The sequence below is a fragment of the Rhynchophorus ferrugineus genome, unplaced genomic scaffold (genome assembly GCF_030347505.1).
Source record: "Rhynchophorus ferrugineus isolate W39M unplaced genomic scaffold, kcgeb_rfMv2 rfM5, whole genome shotgun sequence".
Classification (NCBI taxonomy): Eukaryota; Metazoa; Arthropoda; class Insecta; order Coleoptera; family Curculionidae; genus Rhynchophorus; species Rhynchophorus ferrugineus.
This window is the reverse complement of record NW_027472584.1, coordinates 20,039,318-20,060,616: the sequence shown is the minus strand read 5'-3', so window position 1 is coordinate 20,060,616 and position 21,299 is coordinate 20,039,318. Positions and strand designations below refer to the sequence as shown.

The window sequence follows — 21,299 nt, the reverse complement described above, 5'->3', positions numbered from 1 at the left end:
ACTTCATTATATCACGTCGCATATTTAGCTGATTAGCGAGTACATTGGGATGCACCGACACTCTTTCGAAATACTTCACACAAACACGTTGAATTACACTCGTTATAGGTTCTAGAGGAATATCGCGTTGCATCACTTTATTTGAAATATAGTACGGGACATTAACAATGGCACGCAACACTTTATTTTGGAACCGTTGAATGATGGATATATTAGATTTGCTAGCGGTACCCCATAGTTGGATTCCATATGACCAAATAGGCTTGAGTATAGACTCATACAGCAACACCTTGTTATTTAATGATAATTTGGATTTGCGCCCGATGAGTCAATACATTTGATATAATTTCAGACGAAGTTGTTTTCGTTTATAGAGTATGTGCTTCTTCCAGGTTAGGCGTCGATCTAAGTACAAACCAAGATATTTAACTTGCTCTGCTTGGGGGAGTTGACGATGATTGATATTCACTGGTGGATATGTTCTTCTACGCAGGGTAAACGTTACATGGGTGGATTTTATTTCATTGACTTTAATGCGTCATGTCTTCAACCATAATTGTATTTGATCCAGGTGGGTTTGTAGGTGTATTCATGCTGTGACCGGATCTTCATGGGATGCCAATATTGCTGTGTCGTCTGCGTATGTTGCCATAGTAGTTATTTTTGTGGTGGAAAGATCAGCCGTATACAGAAGATACAGTACTGGACCCAGTACTCTACCTTGCGGAACTCCTGAATATATGGGATTTAATTCGGTATGTTCATCGCCTTGATTTAAAATCCATTTGAAATGGCGAATCTAGAAAGCTAGTAATTTTATTTTCCTCATCTTTATGTAGCTGAGACTGGAAAGGTTTAAAAACATTTTTTAAGTGTTTTGAGAAAATGTCGGCCTTCTCTTTATTGCTTCTAGCCCAATTATTTTCGCTTGTTTTAATAATATATATATATATATATATATATATATATATATATATATATATATATATATATATATATATATATATATTTGTTGATTTTATAGATATAGATGTTTTTTTCAATGAGAATTCTGTTTAAACACATTAATTTCTAAATTTCCATTAACAATTCTGCCAAATCATCATAGTCAGCTATTATAAATCCACTGTTTTATATTAAAAATCAATTAAATAAATGGATAATAGAAAAAGCGAAATAAATCAATGATGTTTATTGGGATTTGTTATTTTTCCGTTGTTATCCGAACATCCGGCATTGAAATACAAAAAAAAACGTTGAAGTAATAAGAGCTTTTCGTTCTTATCGGAAATCAGCGCTAAATAAAGCTATAAAAATCACGTACATTGGAAATTTCTAATCTTAGACGGTCTGGAGACAGCATAAAAATCACAACTACGTGCAAACTTGCTACAATTTCTACATGTTGTTAATCTGAGTCTCTCTCCGTCAGATCGATACAACTGTTGTGAAAGTCATTCTGGTTTTTGTTTCGTTTTGTTTCGATACCAACAGAAAAATACATATTAAACAGTATATTTCAGATTCTTTTTCGATGACATATAGCATTGCCCAGTATTCGTTATTTATCATAAGCGGTTAAACACAATAATCTTTGGTGTTTTATTCAGATATATAAGTAGTTTTTGTGATATTACAGTCTATTTATTTTTTTTAAGATTATTTGTCATATGCTAATTAATTTTAGTGCATTAATTAATACTATTAATCACCTAGTGGTCGAAAAGATTTATTAAAATGTATCATGTTTCTCATATAATAGTCTAAAGGAAATAATTTAAAAATGAACAATATTTTAAAATCATATCAGCATTTCTAGCATAATATAGCATATCAGAAATATATTTGATAAGTGATATAAATTAAAGTAATATATGTCCATAAATATATACAAAATATATCATGAATTAACAGTCACTAAACTTTTTAAATTGCATTTAATTGAATCTAATTTCCACTAAGTTTCAATAACCAACAAAGTGGCATAAGTAAGATTATCTTGAGAACTTTAATAAAAACTTAAGGCATGCAATATAAGTATATATGATTTTTCTTTACTTTTATGTTATAAACATAAATAAGGATTAATAAATAAAGTACTAAATGTTTGTATATTAAAACAGGGAATAGATGAATAAAGCAATTTTCTATACTAGAATATCCCCTTAAAATAAGAAAAACGTACGGTATAGCAACATGAAAATTAATTGATAACACATTTCTGTAATGATGTAAGTTAAAAGAGTGTTTCATAACATTCTTCTCATGTCGTGATCCAACAAGAATACAAAACAGAAGCGGTTAAAATAGTTTTTCGATCGAATCGTTCGAACTAACAGAACATCAAGTGTATTAAACCAGATGTTCCGCAGCGTCAGATTGAGTAAACCGCCTTTAAGACACTTATTTTTTTCAAGGCCCAACTAAAAATATGCCTGTAGTATATCCGATAAATTGTTGTCAAATTAAAATGGATGCTATCTTCAACGAGTTAAAAAAATTCATTAAGTATCTTGAATATAAAAGCGATCTGGCAACCCGGTCCTCGAAAATAGATGCAAAAGGAATGGTGGTAAAGCGATTAGAAGACACACCCACATGGCGTTCTCCACTTGAGCCTCTTAGAAAGTGTTGTAAACCCCCTTTTAATGGAACAAACCCTAAATTCCTAGTATTATAATATACCGGGATCCTAGAGATCTTATGTTTTATCCTTGAGTGGTTTTTTGAAGCTGTTATAAGTAGATTCAGCTGTAACTTTAATGTACGTAATGAATTTTGTAATAGATTGTTGAACTGAGTGCCTTTTGTTCTTTTCTCGTCATCGTTATTCTCTTTCATCATCAATTGTATATGGCTTTTAAGTTTTTATTATTTTTATCAGTTCATTTTTTGACCAAATATCAGTTATGATTATATTTTTTGTTAATTATGTATAATTTATATTTTTTGTTTATTGTTTTTGTGTTAATCACTCTTTAGAATATACGAATAATCACGGAAATTAGATCTGGGAAATATAGAATATTTATTTTTAAATATTTAGGTCAATATTGACAATTTGTTTAATAAAATATAATAATTATATATTTTTTGGTCGCTAAGATAACAAATTCAAAATATATTTTTTAAGAATCATGATGCATCAATATTTTGGTCCCTATAGCATCCGACAAGGAAAATGATCCCACTCACGTCAGTAACCAGGCTGGGTAAGACCGGATGTCTTCTGGAATGATTTCTAAGGGGGATGGTCACTCGCCAATCGGTAAGCTGTGGACCGAGGACCGTGGTTCAAACCTCGCATTAAACTTCTGTTTTTTGGTTTGTCCGTCCTCATTCCAGAAGAATCATTGTCCGTGATTTTTTCCATGTCCATATAAGATTCAATAGCAATTTATTATGTACTGATAATTATAATTTTTTTCCAATTAATCAATAGGCTTTCCTATATTTTAACTCCATTTCTTTTATTTTCTCTTTTACATGTTCCTTTCAGCGAAGTTTTGCATCAATGGTATTATTTTTCTACATAATCTTCCTTGACTTTAAGGAAAAAAAAAAGATTGAGAGCTAATGGAAGTCTGAGGGTAAGGGTACCAAATTAGATGAATAGGGTGAATGGCCAAGCAAAACATGATCATATTTGATGAGTTTTTGAGGAAGCTTGGAGCAATATTTTCCTGTAATTGTTTTTAATTCATTCAAAACGACGAATTTTTACGAGAAATAGTCGTGTAAACAATCTACTTGAGAAAACGCGTTGAAATATAATACCCATATAGGAATCATACATTTTTGGCGTGTCAGACCGGGAATTTTTCACCATACCTTCGTATTCGCCCTTGTACTTTCATCGATATAGTTTTTGAACGGACCTTATAAAATCAACCGACATGATCAGTGACCCAAGATTAAATGCCAGTGGACTGTAGTGCTGATGCCATTTTCGAAGGTGAAGACTCCTAGCAATTACTAGACTGTAAAAATAATTGCTTGTTAGAGAGACCCAAGCTATCCCATCTCTCCGACTGAACGTTATAATTCGATTAAATGCGAATGTTTGACTAATTTCTAAACGGAATATTGATACTTGAAAAGGAATTATCTCTAATGTTTTATTAATTTTCCTACATGTTTAATGGAAAAAAATAAAAACAGAACTGATCGCGTCTTCGTCCGGAAGTTCTAATCGAATGAAAACATCTCTCGACCAGAAAAAATCGTTATTACACAACGGTTCATTTCGTTTTGCGATTGCCATTAATTTATTTTTAGTTGGTGATTTTTTTCTTCATCTCCTTCTTCGCCAGTTTGGTTTTTTTTTGGCGGTGATTAAATTGTAATGCACAAATTAAAACAACCATAGGCTTAATGGCTCTTTTATATTAAAGGTTCGACCTTCAACTTTCAAGATACTATTTACCACGTTGCCAAATCTTGAAAATTATATGTATATTTCAAAAATATTAATGTAGTGCATTAATAGTAATTTAACAAATCTTATACTATAAGGGATATATATATATATATATATATATATATATATATATATATATATATATATATATATATATATATAAAAACACAAAAATCACTTTTTAACATAAACTATACTATAATAAATATCATTCATTAATTAATCAACATTATGAAAACCGAGTTTCTGATTATTCATAATAAATATTCCGTATTAAGATATAGCTTATCTTTTAAATGTATTATAGGGTAATATAAAAATATATATTATGTAATAAGTTGTTTTTGTAATGTAATGATTATTTAATATACTAACATTTACATATTTAATAATCTTGTTTTACCTAAATAATCTCAATGTAATCATAATGAGATGGTTACTGAACTGGTAAAATAAGTGAATTCTTCGTGAAGTACGATGGCGGCCCGAAAAGTATTTAGCTTCACCGCCCGATAAGGCCACTATTTCAAGAAAAATCTACTATCGTGTAGTACATTCTCGTATGTAGGAAATTTCAGCCGAATTGGACCCGTAGTTTTGTTTTGATAGCGTGTCCAGAGATTTCAGAAAAATGGAAAAGAAGCGAATATCGGTCGGGAATTCGATTCTTGTTTTTGGAAGAAAAATGTCGCAGTGAAATCAAAGGCTGACGTATATTAATGACTCTTCTCGATGGTGATCGTCAAAATGTTTTCGGACGTCGTTTTTTGATGATGTACGGAGGATAACTTGACAAACATTCGCGATTTCGTATTGACAGACCGGCGATTACACATGTGCGTGATAGTTGAGACTACGTGGGTCATATCCTGCATGAAATTTTGAGCATGAAAAAGCTGTGAGACGGTGAAAGCACTTCAGAGCAGTGTTTGACGCTGTTGAAGCAAAATCCGAAGGAGTTTCTACGCCGTTTCGTGACCGTCGACGAAACATGGATCCACTAGTACACCATAGACGAAGGAATAGTCGAAACAGTAGACCATTCGCCAAATGAGCATGCTTCGAAGAAGGCAAATACTGTCCTATCGGCTGGAAAGGTGATGGTCACCGTTTTCACGGATTCAGAAGGTTTGGTCTACGTCGACTACCTGGAGAAGGGTAAAACGGTCACAAGGCACACGAATTATTGAACCAATTCCATCAAATTGATCGAATTGGGCTATGAACTGCTGCCCTACCCACCGCATTCTTCAGATTTGGCCCCGCGCGACTTCTTTTTGTATTCGAATTTGAAAAAGACACTCGGTAGGCAGAAATTTGAGTCGAATAAGAAGGTCATCATTGCCATGGAGGCTTCCACTTTGCAGATCTCGAGCAAACGATTTTTCAGATGGCCTAAAGAAGTTGCAGCATCGCTAGGTGATGTACATCGCGCTAAAAGGAGACTATGTTGAGAAATAAATCGCCAATTTTCGTTTTTCTCTTGTAGGTTAAGTACTTAACAGACCACCCACGTATATATAACAACATGAACGGAAATATTGCTATTTTTTTTCTTAGACGTGGAATACTTTGGTTCGGAGCAATTCAGACTTTATTGGATCATATAATATGAATGACCCTAACGAGTATTTGTCAGAGTCAAAGAGTGTTTTACTGCATATATGTTATATAAAGAAAAATAATAATGCCACAGTAATAGACCGTATTTAATCGCATAAAGAAAGGAAGGGGTGGGGGAGAGAAAAAAAAGTCGAATGGATTATTTTATTCTTCTGCAATTGCTTTCTGGCAAATACAAATCCATGTTTAAAACGATAGTAAAATTTTTATGACATCTGGTATATACCGTTAGGCTGCACGTGGGTCATGTGAAATAAAAAAAAGTCGTTATTAAGAAATAAAACCACTCAAAGAATTACGAAACTTTTCGATTTTTCCCTTCCATTTCCCTTAACTGTTATTTCCCTCCCCTGGACATTATTAAGACGATCTTCATGGATTTTGCTTGGTTCATTTTAAGGATTTAGCTTTTTCCTCGTTTTTATTTCAATCTAGTTCATTATATGTCTCTTTTTTTTGTCTGTCTTCTTCATTTAAGCCAAATATTGCTCTCCTAAGATAATTATTAGTTTATAAATAACTAAGTAAATAAAAAGCAATGCATTATCCCATTTAGAAATAAAATTTAGTCTTTATTGCTCCAATTATTAGCCAATTTGCTTTAACAATTTTTGGAATGGAATACTTTTTCCCCTCTACATATATTAAGTGAAGGATTTTAGCTGTTTTTATTTCAATCACTTCAATATATGTATTTTTGTTTTTTACCCGAAACAAATGTTCTGATATGCAATCTATTTATAAATTACTATTTAGAACAGTCAGAATAAGAAAAATATGTTATTGTAAAGTGTAGTAATGACAGTTTTCTATTTATTTCACTAGTTTTACTAGTACTTAGTAAATTTGAATAGAAAAGTGAAGTAATTAACAGTTTTTGGCTTCAAAATATATTTTGTTATACTTTTTTAAAAGTAATATGTCAAAACATGCCACCAAAATATGCAGAAAGGGAATGAATGGTGGACGTAGCATGAATCATGTTTGAAAAAGTGTTATTATTTTTATATTTATACTCTTATATAACATTTCTTTAATAGCAAAGTTAATTTTTAATGATAGTAGACAAAATTACATGTGTAAAACATAAAAATAATTTAGCAATGTTTTTTGTATATTCTGATTTCAGATAGTAACAGAGATTTCTGCATTACCAAGCAAAGACTAGAATAATTAACTCATCAAAAGATTATTTTTCACAGTTTATAAAATACAGAACATTATTGGTATAGTACTGCATAGAAAATAGTTACGAAATGAACCGTTCTAATTACAGTTAATAAAAATAACTAAAAAAAAACTTTAAGGAGGCTTGTCAAAAATCTATCAAATTTTAATTAAATTAGGTATCGAGTTGCAGGTGTCTGGATGCATTTCATAACGTAAAATAAATGTATTTTAACACAGAACTACTTGTTTATCTATCCTTAAAATAAAACATTTCCTTAAATGTGTCTTAATAATTTAGTAGAATAAAACGTAAACACGTTGATACGCACTATATCTAATTAGAAGCAAAGCTTAAAAATATTTGAGCTATAATTTAACGTCGTTTTAATTGGTGTTAGCTTTAATATCTGGGGATCACCAGTTTGTCTCGGCACAAGGGAACACGACTATTAAAATTTAAATAAAATATAACTTCATAATAGTTATAATGAATTTATCATAATTAATTTAACAATTCAAATGGGGAGAAAGTTTATTCGGTATCATAAATTATGAATGGCGTTAGTTTAACCATGTTGTTGCTAGATTCAAATGTGATTTAACGTCTTCCGCTTCCATAAATTGTTCTTAGAGTTATTGTTTTTGATTTAAAGGCTTCTGAAATTGTTGTTTTAATTAATACGGTTTATCATTTATTATTATTACTCGGTGTTATTTGTCTAATGGATTAGATGATGGTAAAAACGTCTTAATGTCTTTTAACTCTTATCTTAATGTGTTATGGTTGTTAGGTAGTTTTTTTATGTTTCAGCTACTGAATAGTAGGTTTGATTTATTATCCGTAATCTACTTTTACTATGCATTGTATCTAGAAATACTTAGAATGCTTGGGCGATGGTTCGTTCAACAATGACTCCTTTTATTCTGATGGTTGTGCGGGTTCTAATCATTCGACTCGGTTGGTACCTGTCTCTTGTTTCCTACGTTTGTTGTTGGAATCTTCCGTTGAGTTTTAATACTAATATTTTTCACGGTATTATTATCACCCAGAAATTTTTACTAGATTTACCAAGACTGTGATTTAGTTTATTATGGTTTATTTATATTATAACGCTTTACTTTTATAATTTTTAAAAATAACTAAAATAGAATGCGTCAGTGGTAATTTTGAGACAGAAAACGTTTGTAAATGAAGAGATAGAAGCTCAGACTAAAAGAAATCATGCTGGGAGATCGCTATCAATTACGTGATGCATTTTAGCCGACAAGGCTACGCCACATGTTGCCAAATCCGTGAAACCCCAGATATAAACGTTTAAATTTCATCTCCTATTCAACCCAAATACCATATGGTCTGGTTGACGGGCATTTTCATGAAAACTATTCAAATATCCCTGCAAATATGGGAAATATATATGTTTGCATATCCACACAAAAAAGTGTGTGATAAGTAAAACCTAAAAAATGTGGTATGGTTACTGTGGTCTAGTGGTCTAGCTAATTATAATTATTAGTTAAAATTTGTTACGATAAAATTGTAAAAACTATTATTAGAAATCTAGGGAACTATTTTAAACCAATTTTTCTTTAGAACCGCAAACCAAACCGTGGTAGTCAGTGACTGATTATAGTATATTAACATTATATTATATCTAATGCTTATATTGTGGAATGATTTAAACTACAGTTGATTATACAGCCACAATAATTTGTAAGTTAGAGTTGTTTTATTATATTTATACTGAACTCTTTTCCACATCACCCATGAGGTAGAGTTTTAGGCGTGTTTTTATGTAGTGGTATCACCTGGAGGCCTAAACCACCTGATTAACAAACGTATATCCATGTAATGTATTTTACCTTCCTTAGAGAGCATATTTACTTTTTTACGTTTAGTTCTTGTTTCCTTGGATGGCGTATTTCCTTGTCAAGTCATTTTGGTATCACTGTATTTTTTGTTTCTTCTGCTACTACCTGTGTACACCATTCTTGATAAAATCAATCACTGAATTTTCCCTAATGCATTTAACATATGTACAAAACATTCTTCATCCTCTCCTCATGCATTCTAATCTCATACCCATGTATAATTCTGAACTATTGCACACATATCTACGCACATAAATCGTTCACACTCTACAGTACAACTTCCTACAGTTATCGTATATTAATTATATTACTTACCTTTAGCTGCCTCTACTCTCATGACCCTGTCTTGGAAATTATCAGCGTTGAATCATAATCCCACATTCAGAAAGTTTAATTCAAGTGAATAACTTAGCTGTTAATTTCCAATCGATGTAACATTTGTTCACGGTTTTAACTTTTGTCAATTTTTTCTTCAATGTATCTGATGGACTTCATTCAAACCAAACGTATTATTAACCATTCTAACTCAACAATTCTAAGAAGAACAAGAACAATATATATGCGCTGAATTATTAATAAATGTTATGACTAATAATACCTAAACAATTGCTATTCCAACGTTTACTTTTTTCTATCAACTTTTATTGTCTTAACACTTTTCATTATCATCTTGCCATGACTGACTCCATGATGTCCCATTCTGAAATATCCATGTCTCATCTAAATACACAAATTGAAATAATAATGAAATAATATATATATATATATATATATATATATATATATATATATATATATATATATATATATATATATATATACTGTTTTATTCGCGTCTTGTTCCGTATAAAATGGAAAGCAACATTTAAGAAGAAAGCAAGTAAAGGGTTGAACGTAATTACATTTTCCTACTTTTTCCCCATACAAAATGAATATAAATGGAAAGAAGACAGTATCTTGTACATTTTATTCTCGAATGGAATGTCCTACATTCATTTCGCAACTTTAATGAAAATCTAATTACTTTAAAGCACTTTCAATTATCGTTTTCTAAATACATTTCTTTATTGTAAAAAGCTTTTTCATTGTCTTTTTTTTTCTGTAGAATATTGGAACTAAATTTTTCATATAGTTTGTCTAGTCAACTAGTCGCGATTTTGGGAAACTCCCTTCTTGATATTGGCGTCCCTGTTATATCTTAAAATATAAATAGTAATGCTGCTTGAAGATTATAAATTAAAATTTTTTTCAAATTTGAGATCTTGATGTATTATTTTAGTAGACCTTTTATGAATTAAGGAAGAAAATTCAAAGGTTATCACAGATTATTTTGACACGTTTTGATGTGAATATAGTTCCGAAGCTGTATAGCATCAGATGAGGTTGTAAATCCCTTAAAATTAATTCACAGCCGTTCTGAAATATTGAATCAGTTTTCTTGGTTAGTGTTTCATTAAATTCTTGAAAAATTCTATGTAGTTTTAATCTTTATATTAATTTAATTTTACTTGATTACGTGAAATTGAATTCTAATTACTTTAAAGCACTTTCAATTATCGTTTTCTAAATATATTTCTTTATTGTAAAAAGCTTTTTCATTGTTTTTTTTTTCTGTACAATATTGGAACTAAATTTTTCATAGATAGTTTGTCTAGTCAACTAGTCGCAGTTTTGGGAAACTCCCTTCTTGATATTGGCGTCCCTGTTATATCTTAAAATATAAATAGTAATGCTGCTTGAAGATTATAAATTAAAATTTTTTTCAAATTTGAGATCTTGATGTATTATTTTAGTAGACCTTTTATGAATTAAGGAAGAAAATTCAAAGGTTATCACAGATTATTTTGACACGTTTTGATGTGAATATAGTTCCGAAGCTGTATAGCATCAGATGAGGTTGTAAATCCCTTAAAATTAATTCACAGCCGTTCTGAAATATTGAATCAGTTTTCTTGGTTAGTGTTTCATTAAATTCTTGAAAAATTCTATGTAGTTTTAATCTTTATATTAATTTAATTTTACTTGATTACGTGAAATTGAATTCTAATTACTTTAAAGCACTTTCAATTATCGTTTTCTAAATATATTTCTTTATTGTAAAAAGCTTTTTCATTGTTTTTTTTTTCTGTACAATATTGGAACTAAATTTTTCATAGATAGTTTGTCTAGTCAACTAGTCGCAGTTTTGGGAAACTCTCTTCTTGATATTGGCGTCCCTGTTATATCTTAAAATATAAATAGTAATGCTGCTTGAAGATTATAAATTAAAAATTTTTTCAAATTTGAGATCTTGATGTATTATTTTAGTAGAACTTTTTTGAATTAAGGAAGAAAATACAAAGGTTATCACAGATTATTTTGACACGTTTTGATGTGAATATAGTTCCGAAGCTGTATAGCATCAGATGAGGTTGTAAATCCCTTAAAATTAATTCACAGCCGTTCTGAAATATTGAATCAGTTTTCTTGGTTAGTGTTTCATTAAATTCTTGAAAAATTCTATGTAGTTTTAATCTTTATATTAATTTAATTTTACTTGATTACGTGAAATTGAATTCTAATTACTTTAAAGCACTTTCAATTATCGTTTTCTAAATATATTTCTTTATTGTAAAAAGCTTTTTCATTGTTTTTTTTTTCTGTACAATATTGGAACTAAATTTTTCATAGATAGTTTGTCTAGTCAACTAGTCGCAGTTTTGGGAAACTCTCTTCTTGATATTGGCGTCCCTGTTATATCTTAAAATATAAATAGTAATGCTGCTTGAAGATTATAAATTAAAAATTTTTTCAAATTTGAGATCTTGATGTATTATTTTAGTAGAACTTTTTTGAATTAAGGAAGAAAATACAAAGGTTATCACAGATTATTTTGACACGTTTTGATGTGAATATAGTTCCGAAGCTGTATAGCATCAGATGAGGTTGTAAATCCCTTAAAATTAATTCACAGCCGTTCTGAAATATTGAATCAGTTTTCTTGGTTAGTGTTTCATTAAATTCTTGAAAAATTCTATGTAGTTTTAATCTTTATATTAATTTAATTTTACTTGATTACGTGAAATTGAATTCTAATTACTTTAAAGCACTTTCAATTATCGTTTTCTAAATATATTTCTTTATTGTAAAAAGCTTTTTCATTGTTTTTTTTTCTGTACAATATTGGAACTAAATTTTTCATAGATAGTTTGTCTAGTCAACTAGTCGCAGTTTTGGGAAACTCTCTTCTTGATATTGGCGTCCCTGTTATATCTTAAAATGTAAATAGTAATGCTGCTTGAAGATTATAAATTAAAAATTTTTTCAAATTTGAGATCTTGATGTATTATTTTAGTAGAACATTTTTGAATTAAGGAAGATAATTCAAAGGTTATCACAGATTATTTTGATACGTTTTGATGTGAATATAGTTCCGAAGCTGTATAGCATCAGATGAGGTTGTAAATCCCTTAAAATTAATTCACAGCCGTTCTGAAATATTGAATCAGTTTTCTTGGTTAGTGTTTCATTAAATTCTTGAAAAATTCTATGTAGTTTTAATCTTTATATTAATTTAATTTTATTTGATTACGTGAAATTGAATTCTAATTACTTTAAAGCACTTTCAATTATCGTTTTCTAAATATATTTCTTTATTGTAAAAAGCTTTTTCATTGTTTTTTTTTCTGTACAATATTGGAACTAAACTTTTCATAGATAGTTTGTCTAGTCAACTAGTCGCAATTTTGGGAAACTCCCTTCTTGATATTTAATTTTACTTGATTACGTGAAATTCTTACTCTAACAGAAATTCGTTTATATTTGATTCCAGTTCCCAGTCCAAAGCCGTTAATGTTCGTTATGTTCTTTTAGAATCTCAATAAAACGACATCCTCTTATTTGTTTAAAGTATTTCCAGCTATATTAACATGTACGTGCTATATACCACTTTACATTCCATCGATTTTATTTGATATTTACGTCATCGTGACGCATACATCAATAGAGTCACAATAACTAATTGCGAAGACAATATGTGTCCAACTTCAGACACGGCAGACGATATCTTAATGAGATATGATGACTGGTTTTTGAATATGTAATGAGATTTTGCATTTTAAAGTGTTTTTGTTCAGTCATTTTTATAGTGGAATGTTTTAATAAGCAAATAAATAAAGTTGACCGCTTGCTCGATGCCTGGTTTTGTTTTATTTTATTGACGCCAATCTGCGAAGTAGAAATGGTCGTTATTTTTCTTCGTACAGGTTCGAACTTGTTCTCGATTAACTCGACGAAATATTAGGTTTATGAAATTTAACTGAAATTGGATAATCAGTTTTTGAATAGTCAGGCATTTATTTGATGTTAAAAATAGCGTTTCAACGTTTGATTGATCCCTCAATAGTTGGTATTAACAGTTTCTGACGTTTTGTAATTGTTGAATTAACAAACAGTTTCAGAGATTCTCTCTAGAGCACTGTAGATGTAGAAGAATTAATATTTTTTCGCAACGACACATTCTAGGATAATCTTTCCTCGATAGTTACAGATCGTATTGTCTCCACGAAGTGATCCACAAATATTATTTTCTGTGATTAAATATGAACTATTATAAGCTTAATTAAAATAATTTTCTTTCAATATTAATCCAAAAATTACAAAAAATAAAAATCACATCGAGACATGTCTGCACTCTATAGTGTGGTTCTATCAAATAATGCTTTTCGATTGCTTGATTGTTAGATATTATTGGATTGTTGTTATTGGTTGTATGTTATACATTCCAAGGAAACCCAAAACAATAAGGCAACGATTCATTAATAGATATTATATTTAGAATTTAAAAATAAAAAATAAAAGTTCAATTACAAAATTTACATAATAAATATCTAAACAGAGTATATATATATATATATATATATATATATATATATATATATATATATATATATATGTGGCGACGGCCACGACCCTGTAGGCCACCAGGAATTCATCAACAACAACTACAAAGGTTGGCAACGCCGGTGGATTGGTACCATGCAGTTCCAGGTTATAAAAGACCATCACGACGACGTCTCTCTCTCTTTTCTTTTCTCCATCCCCTTGTAATAGTACCACTTCCACAGCGCTACCGTACTTCTTCTACCTAATCTAACATCCTTTCAGTTCTCCTGTCGACCACATGTATAATTTAATATTAACAATAAACAGTATTTCTTCAACCAGTGTTTTCAGTTCTCGTGCAAATTCCTCCCAAAAATAGTAGTGAGTGTTCTGACAAATAATCGCAGCGACAGCCACACATTTCGACCGACTGACCGACCCGACGAACATTCCTACATATATATATATATATATATATATATATATATATATATATATATATATATATATATATATATATATATATGTGGCGACGGCCACGACCCTTTAGGCCACCAGGAATTTATCAACAACTACAAAGGTTGGCAACGCCGGTGGATTGGTACCATGCAGTTCCAGGCTATAAAAGACCATCACGACGACGTCTCGCTCTCTTTTATTTTCTCCATCCCCTTGTATTAGTACCACTTCCACAGCGCTACCGTACTTCTTCTACCTAATCTAAAATCCTTTCAATTCTCCCGTCGACCACATGTATAATTTAATATTAAAAATAAACAGTATTTCTTCAACCAGTGTTTTCAGTTCTCGTGTAAATTCCTCCCAAAAATAGTAGTGAGTGTTCTGACAAATAATCGCAGAGACAGCCACACATTTCGACCGACTGACCGACCCGACGAACATTCCTACATATATGTATATATATATATATATATATATATATATATATATATATATATATATATATATATATATATATATATATATATATATATATGTGTGTGTGTGGCAACGGCCACGACCCTTTAGGCCACCAGGAATTTATCAACAACAACTACAAAGGTTGGCAACGCCGGTGGATTGGTACCATGCAGTTCCAAGCTATAAAAGACCATCACGACGACGTCTCGCTCTCTTTTATTTTCTCCATCCCCTTGTAATAGTACCACTTCCACAGCGCTACCGTACTTCTTCTACCTAATCTAAAATCCTTTCAATTCTCCCGTCAACCACATGTATAATTTAATATTAAAAATAAACAGTATTTCTTCAACCAGTGTTTTCAGTTCTCGTGCAAATTCCTCCCAAAAATAGTAGTGAGTGTTCTGACAAATAATCGCAGCGACAGCCACACATTTCGACCGACTGAGTGACCCGACGAAGATTCCTACATATATATATATATATATATATATATATATATATATATATATATATATATATATATATAAACAAACAAACAACTAAATAAATGAAGTTATGTATGGATAAATTCACCTTCAAATGAAGCTATATACAGGGTAAAATTAGATTTTCAATTAAAGACCGATTTTCTTAAGGAAATCCCACAATTTGAGACGATATTGAGGCAAGAGGTCATCCGTCAGTGAATCAGTTTCTCCATTTCATCAAAGTATGGGCGAGAGGCGCTAGTTCCTCACAATTGAATCAAATAGGATTCTCAGTTTTGAGCCATTAGGAAGGAATAGGTAAATTGGCAGTGATCAATCAGCAGCCTGTTTAATTTATTTATATATCTCTCCTTCCTGAAGAGGTAGCAGGAGAAAAGAAGTTCTTCTTAATGGACCAAAGCTTGTTTTCCTTCTCAAGATTATCTGTCTTTTATAAATTGGAAAATACATTAGTATTTATAATTTTTTTTATAACATCTTTATTAGATACGCTTAGTACAATCTTAATTTACAATTAATTTATTACTACTTTTCCTATGTGCTTGGATTAATTAACAAGCAAGACGAGTGCGAGAAAATACATCAGTATGTATTCCTCAATTATAAAATTATAATTATTTATTAATTATTAACTTATAGCTTATAGTTTTGTTCGTTTCAATCTCCTGACATCCTGCGCGCTGTCCAGCAGTTGTATTGCTTCCACTTTAGTATTATTTAGTAATCTTCTTTCGTGTTTCAAGGCGAAATCTTGGATAACTTCGCAAATCCATTTGATTTCCAGATCATCGTGCAGTTCTTCATTAGTTACATAGCGATAGGCATTGGTAATCAATCGAAGAACCTTGTTTTGACAGCGTTGTATGACTAGTTGACTTGAATTTTTAATGCGACCCCATATTTGCACCCCATAGGTCCAAATTGGCTTTATAATTGTATTATAGATCAACTTCTTTGATTTTAGATCAAGTTGACAGTATTTTCCGACTAACCAGTATAGTTGTTTTATTTCGGTTCTAATGTGTTTTGCTTTTTGTCTAACGTGATGCATTTATAATTTGACTATAACATCTTTGGATGTAATAGCAACAGAATTTTTATTATTAAAAATAAAGTTTTAAAGCATTTAGTATGACCTGTATCAATTAGTTTGTAAATATTTTAGAGAAAGCTTCAGAAAAATACTTAGTGGATGGCACGAAGAATAGAAAATAGACAAACGAATTAGAAATAAAGGTCACGAACTAAGAGTAATACATTGTTGAATTAAATATTAATGATTTCGTGCAAAATTAGGTGTGCTATGTTAACTCCTCGTATCCGTAACAATAAAGTTCCCGGCTTTGATGATTAAATTTACCAATTCAATTCGTTTGACCGACCAATTCGGTCTACATGAGCTCTTAATACAACTTGAAACAAATAGTGTCATCAATTTTATGATTCATCGATGTGATTGTTGCGATTTAAACGTCATTTAATTTCGATTAAAATACCTCACTTATAAATTATAATTGCAAACGCAATTTTATCTGATTTAAATTTATATATACTCCATATGATATTTTATCATTGGGCATTTCGGCAATCTTCCACTGTATAGAGAAATATTGCCATCTTAGTGTTTTATTATTTCCTTTCTTGGTAGTTATTTAACTACTTTTATTAGTTATTTAAGAGCTTTTTTGACTTTATTTTATTTGGTATATTGTTTTTTTGGTATGTAACTGAGATTATTCACCTGACATTAGTAAAGCTAGCTATTAACAGGTCAATTGAAAAATCCCCTGCCTGACACATAGATGGCGCTACTAGAATTAAATCATTTTTTTTAGTTAGCCCTAACCCTCAAAAGACGCCTGTATAAATTTGACAGCCGTCGGATCATTAGTTTGTGAATTGTAGCTTTTTGAAGAGAAGCAACTTTTGTTATTGTGATAAAATATTGCTTTTTGAAGGGAAAATTTACAGTTGAAGCAAAAACTTGGCTTGATGCCGAATTTGTGGACACTGCCCCAGGAAAATCAACCATCAAGGATTGGTATGCTAAGTTTAGACGTGGTGAAATGAGTGACGGTGAACGCAGTGGACGCCGCCCAAAAGAGTTTGTTATCGACGAAAATATTTTAAAAATCCACAAAATGATTTTGAATGACCGTAAATTGAAACTGAATGAAATAGCAGACCCTCTAAAGATATCAACTGAACGTGTACATCATATCATTCACGAATATTTGGGTATGAGAAAGCTCTGTGCACAGTGGGTGCCGTGCGAACTCACTTTTGACCCAAAACAACGACGAGTTGATGATTTGGAGCAGTGTTTGAAGATGATCAAGCGTAATAAACCCGAGATTTTGCGTCGATATGTGATAATGGTTGAAATATGGCTCCATCATTTCACTCCGAAGTCCAATCGACAGTCATGCGAGTGGACTGCATACGATGAACCCGCTCCAAAGCGTGGGAAAACGCAACAGTCGGCTGGAAAGGTTATGGCGTCTGTATTTTGGAATGCGCATGGAATAATTTTCATTTGTTACCTTGAAAAAAAAGGACCATCAACAGCGACTATTACGTAGCTTTATTGGCCCGTTTGAAGGACGAAATCGCCGAAAAACGGCCGCATTTGAAGAAAAAGAAAGTGCTGCTTCACCAAGACCGAGTCACCAGTCAATGAAAACGATGGCAAAAATCCATGAATTGGGCTTCGAATTGCTTCCTCATCCACCGTATTCTCAAGATCTGGCCCTTAGAGACTATTTCCTGTTCTCGGATCTCAAAAGAATGCTCGCTGGGAAGAAAAATTCGTCGAATAAGGAGGTGATCGCCGAAACTGAGGCCTATTTTGTAGCAAAGGACAAATCGTACTACAAAAATGGTATCGAAAATTTGGAGGATCGCTATAATATATAATTAGTGTATCGCCTTTGAAGGGAATTATGTTGAATGAAAAAAACTAATTTTGCCAAAAAAAAATGTGTTTTACCATGGTAGGCCGGGGACTTTTCTTTTGATCTGTTAGAGATACTTTCTGACTAAATAATACACTTAACATTAGTAATAAATATTTTAACGTATTGTATTTTAAACTGATGGAGACTAAACCGTTTTCTTTGTTTGTTCCAGAATCCCAATGACGTGAAGCTGAGGCAATTGGTGTCACCGCCACAATGCGATCGTCGCTAACGTTGCTAGCAGCAATCGCGTTTGTGGTAGCTGTAGCTGACCCCACGGACATTATTCGTACATTCGGAGATAAGAAAGTTCAAGCCTTTAATCACCTGGTGGTGGATAAGAACACTGGTCGCGTGTATATCGGTGCCGTGAATAGATTGTATCAGTTATCACCCGATTTAGATCTGGTCGTGTCAGAGGAAACCGGACCGAAAGAAGATTCGGAAGATTGCTCCGTTTTAGAATGTAACAACGCGCAAAACAAGAAGCTCACCGATAATGTGAACAAGGCTTTGGTCATCGATTATACCACCACGAGATTGATAGCGTGCGGCAGTCTGTTCCAGGGCATTTGTTCCGTGAGGAACTTGCAGAATATATCTGATGGAACTCAAGAAATTCGAGAAGCTGTGGTTGCCAACAATGCCACAGCTTCTACGGTGGCTTTCATCGCACCAGGACCACCAAATCCTCCTGTATCTCAAGTAATGTATGTTGGCGTGACATTTACTCTTGGTTCGCCGTATAGATCCGAAGTACCAGCGGTTAGTTCTCGATCTCTAGACAAAGATAGAATGTTCGCTATAGCACAAACAGCTGTGACTACCGGTACTAGGATGTTCGTCAATTCCCTAGCCAGAGAACGTTATCCCATCACCTACGTTTATGGTTTCTCTTCAGACGGCTTCAGCTACTTTTTAACTACCCAAATGAGAGATACCACGTCGGGACTATACATCAGTAAACTAGTTCGAGTTTGTCACGATGACGAGAACTACTATTCATACACGGAAATCCCGATAGATTGCACCAGTGATGGTAGAAAATATAACTTGGTCCAAGCCGCTTATGTGGGCAAAGCCGGTTCAGATTTAGCTTCAGATCTAGGCATCACAGCCCAAGACGATGTCCTATTCGCTGTATTTAGTGAAAGTGATCCGGTGACAGCCAACAAACCGTCGAACTTTTCAGCGTTGTGCGTGTACTCACTGAAGGCGATCCGAAGAAAATTTATGCAGAATATCAAGCACTGCTTCAGCGGCAATGGGCAAAGAGGGTTAGATTTTATCTCGCCTAGTCACCCTTGCGTTCTTACGGTAAGTCCCATTAGACATTATTTTCTTTAAGTTTTCAACTAATTTACATTTTTTCTTTCTATCTTATGGGCCTTTTTTTCTCTAATCTGCTTTAGAAATGCATAACTTTCCGGCACGGTGTTTTGTTTAAGTTAAATTTACATTGAACATTCTTTGTTTCCTTACTTTATCTATATTTTCTTTAGGAATTCCGAAAACGTTGTTAGCGTCCCCTATAAGTATTTAATTTCACTTTATAGACAAGTTCCCTGTGTGTATACCATAAAAATATATAACTCAGGTAATAGAGGATGTTACGAAATCTATACTATCGTATGTCACCTGAGTAAATTTGAATACATTTCCTCTCGACAAATTCAGAAAATTATTTCCTAAAAAATAAAATAATACAATTGAAATTACAGGCAGCTGTTCAAGCAAAAAAAATGTAGTTATGGAATTTCTAATCAATCATTGACAAAAATTGATATACAGATGCTTTATTTCAGATTTCTTTAGTTTTAATCTTTTATTAAATATTTATTGTAGTCTTTATAGGAACTTCATATTAATTTATATTACTGGCATTGTTGATCTTTTCGAATCGAATTTGAGAAGTGTTGAGCTATTTGCAAAATTGTATAAAATTTTTATGTGATTATTATAACAGGTCGTATACAGGTCTCTAAAAAATTCTGTTTAGGTTTTGTGACGTAATTTTTATGTTTTTGGCTGTGCTGAATATGAGATTTTTTTAATTAATTATATTTTACATTAGATATGCTTACTACAGTCTTAATTTACAAATTAATTTATTACTACTGTTCTAACTTAAGCTAAAGTTAAGAATACATCTATACACTAAACAAGTTTGTGTGATTTGGTTTGCTTCAATCTTCTGCGTATTGTCCAGTAGCTATATTGCTTCCACCTTGCTGTGATTTAGCAACCTTATTTCATTTTTAAGGCGAAATCTTACATCACTTCGTATATCCATTTGATAGCGAGGTCACCGTGTAGCTCTTCGTTGGATGCGTAGCGAAAATCATCGATAATTAATCGTAGAACTTTGTTTTGGATATTGTGATGATTTGTTTGATATTTTAGTACAACCCCACATTTATAACTCATAGGTTCAGATTGGCTTTATTATTGACTGATAAATCAGTTTTTTTTAATTTTAGGTCAAATTGAGAGATTGAGGTTAATCTGCTCTGCTTTTTCTTTGAGCCTTAAACAGAGATACATATTTTGCCATGATAACTGTTTCGTCGGCAAATGTTCCAAGTACTGTTTCTTTTATTGTGGGAATATCATCAGTGTAAAGCAGATGCAGGAGTGGTCCCAAGACAATACCTTGTAGAACTCCAGCCGAAATATGTTTAAGTGTTGAGAATTCTCCTTCATGCGAGAGTCTAAATTTTGTTTCGAAAATATATGAGTCCAGCAGTCGACAGTAATTCTGCAATACCCGGTCGAAAGCTTGTGAGACGTCCAGAAATTTTTCAGGGCAGTATGACTTTTCTTCGAATGCATTTCAGCAACCGCTGCTACTTTGTGCACTTGGTCGATTGTCGAGTGGTGATTTCGAAATCCAAACTTGAAATCTGGTATTTCTATAAAAGGTTTAATATGTTTTAATAGCATTTTTTCATATAATTTTGATATCGCAGGTGAGTCCGAAAATGA

At 31.9% G+C, this 21,299-nt stretch overlaps 1 protein-coding gene across 2 annotated transcripts in view; it reads left to right on the top strand.

Moving 5' to 3' along the window:
• The window catches only part of PlexA (Plexin A), a 366,159-nt gene that overhangs the window by 49,257 nt on the left and 295,603 nt on the right, over positions 1-21,299 (top strand). For both annotated transcript variants that reach the window (XM_076405520.1, XM_076405522.1), the window contains exon 2: positions 18,487-19,631. In XM_076405520.1, the coding sequence (XP_076261635.1) occupies positions 18,531-19,631 (1,101 nt within the window). In that variant the 5' untranslated portion in view covers positions 18,487-18,530. The remainder of the gene's footprint in view (positions 1-18,486; positions 19,632-21,299) is intronic.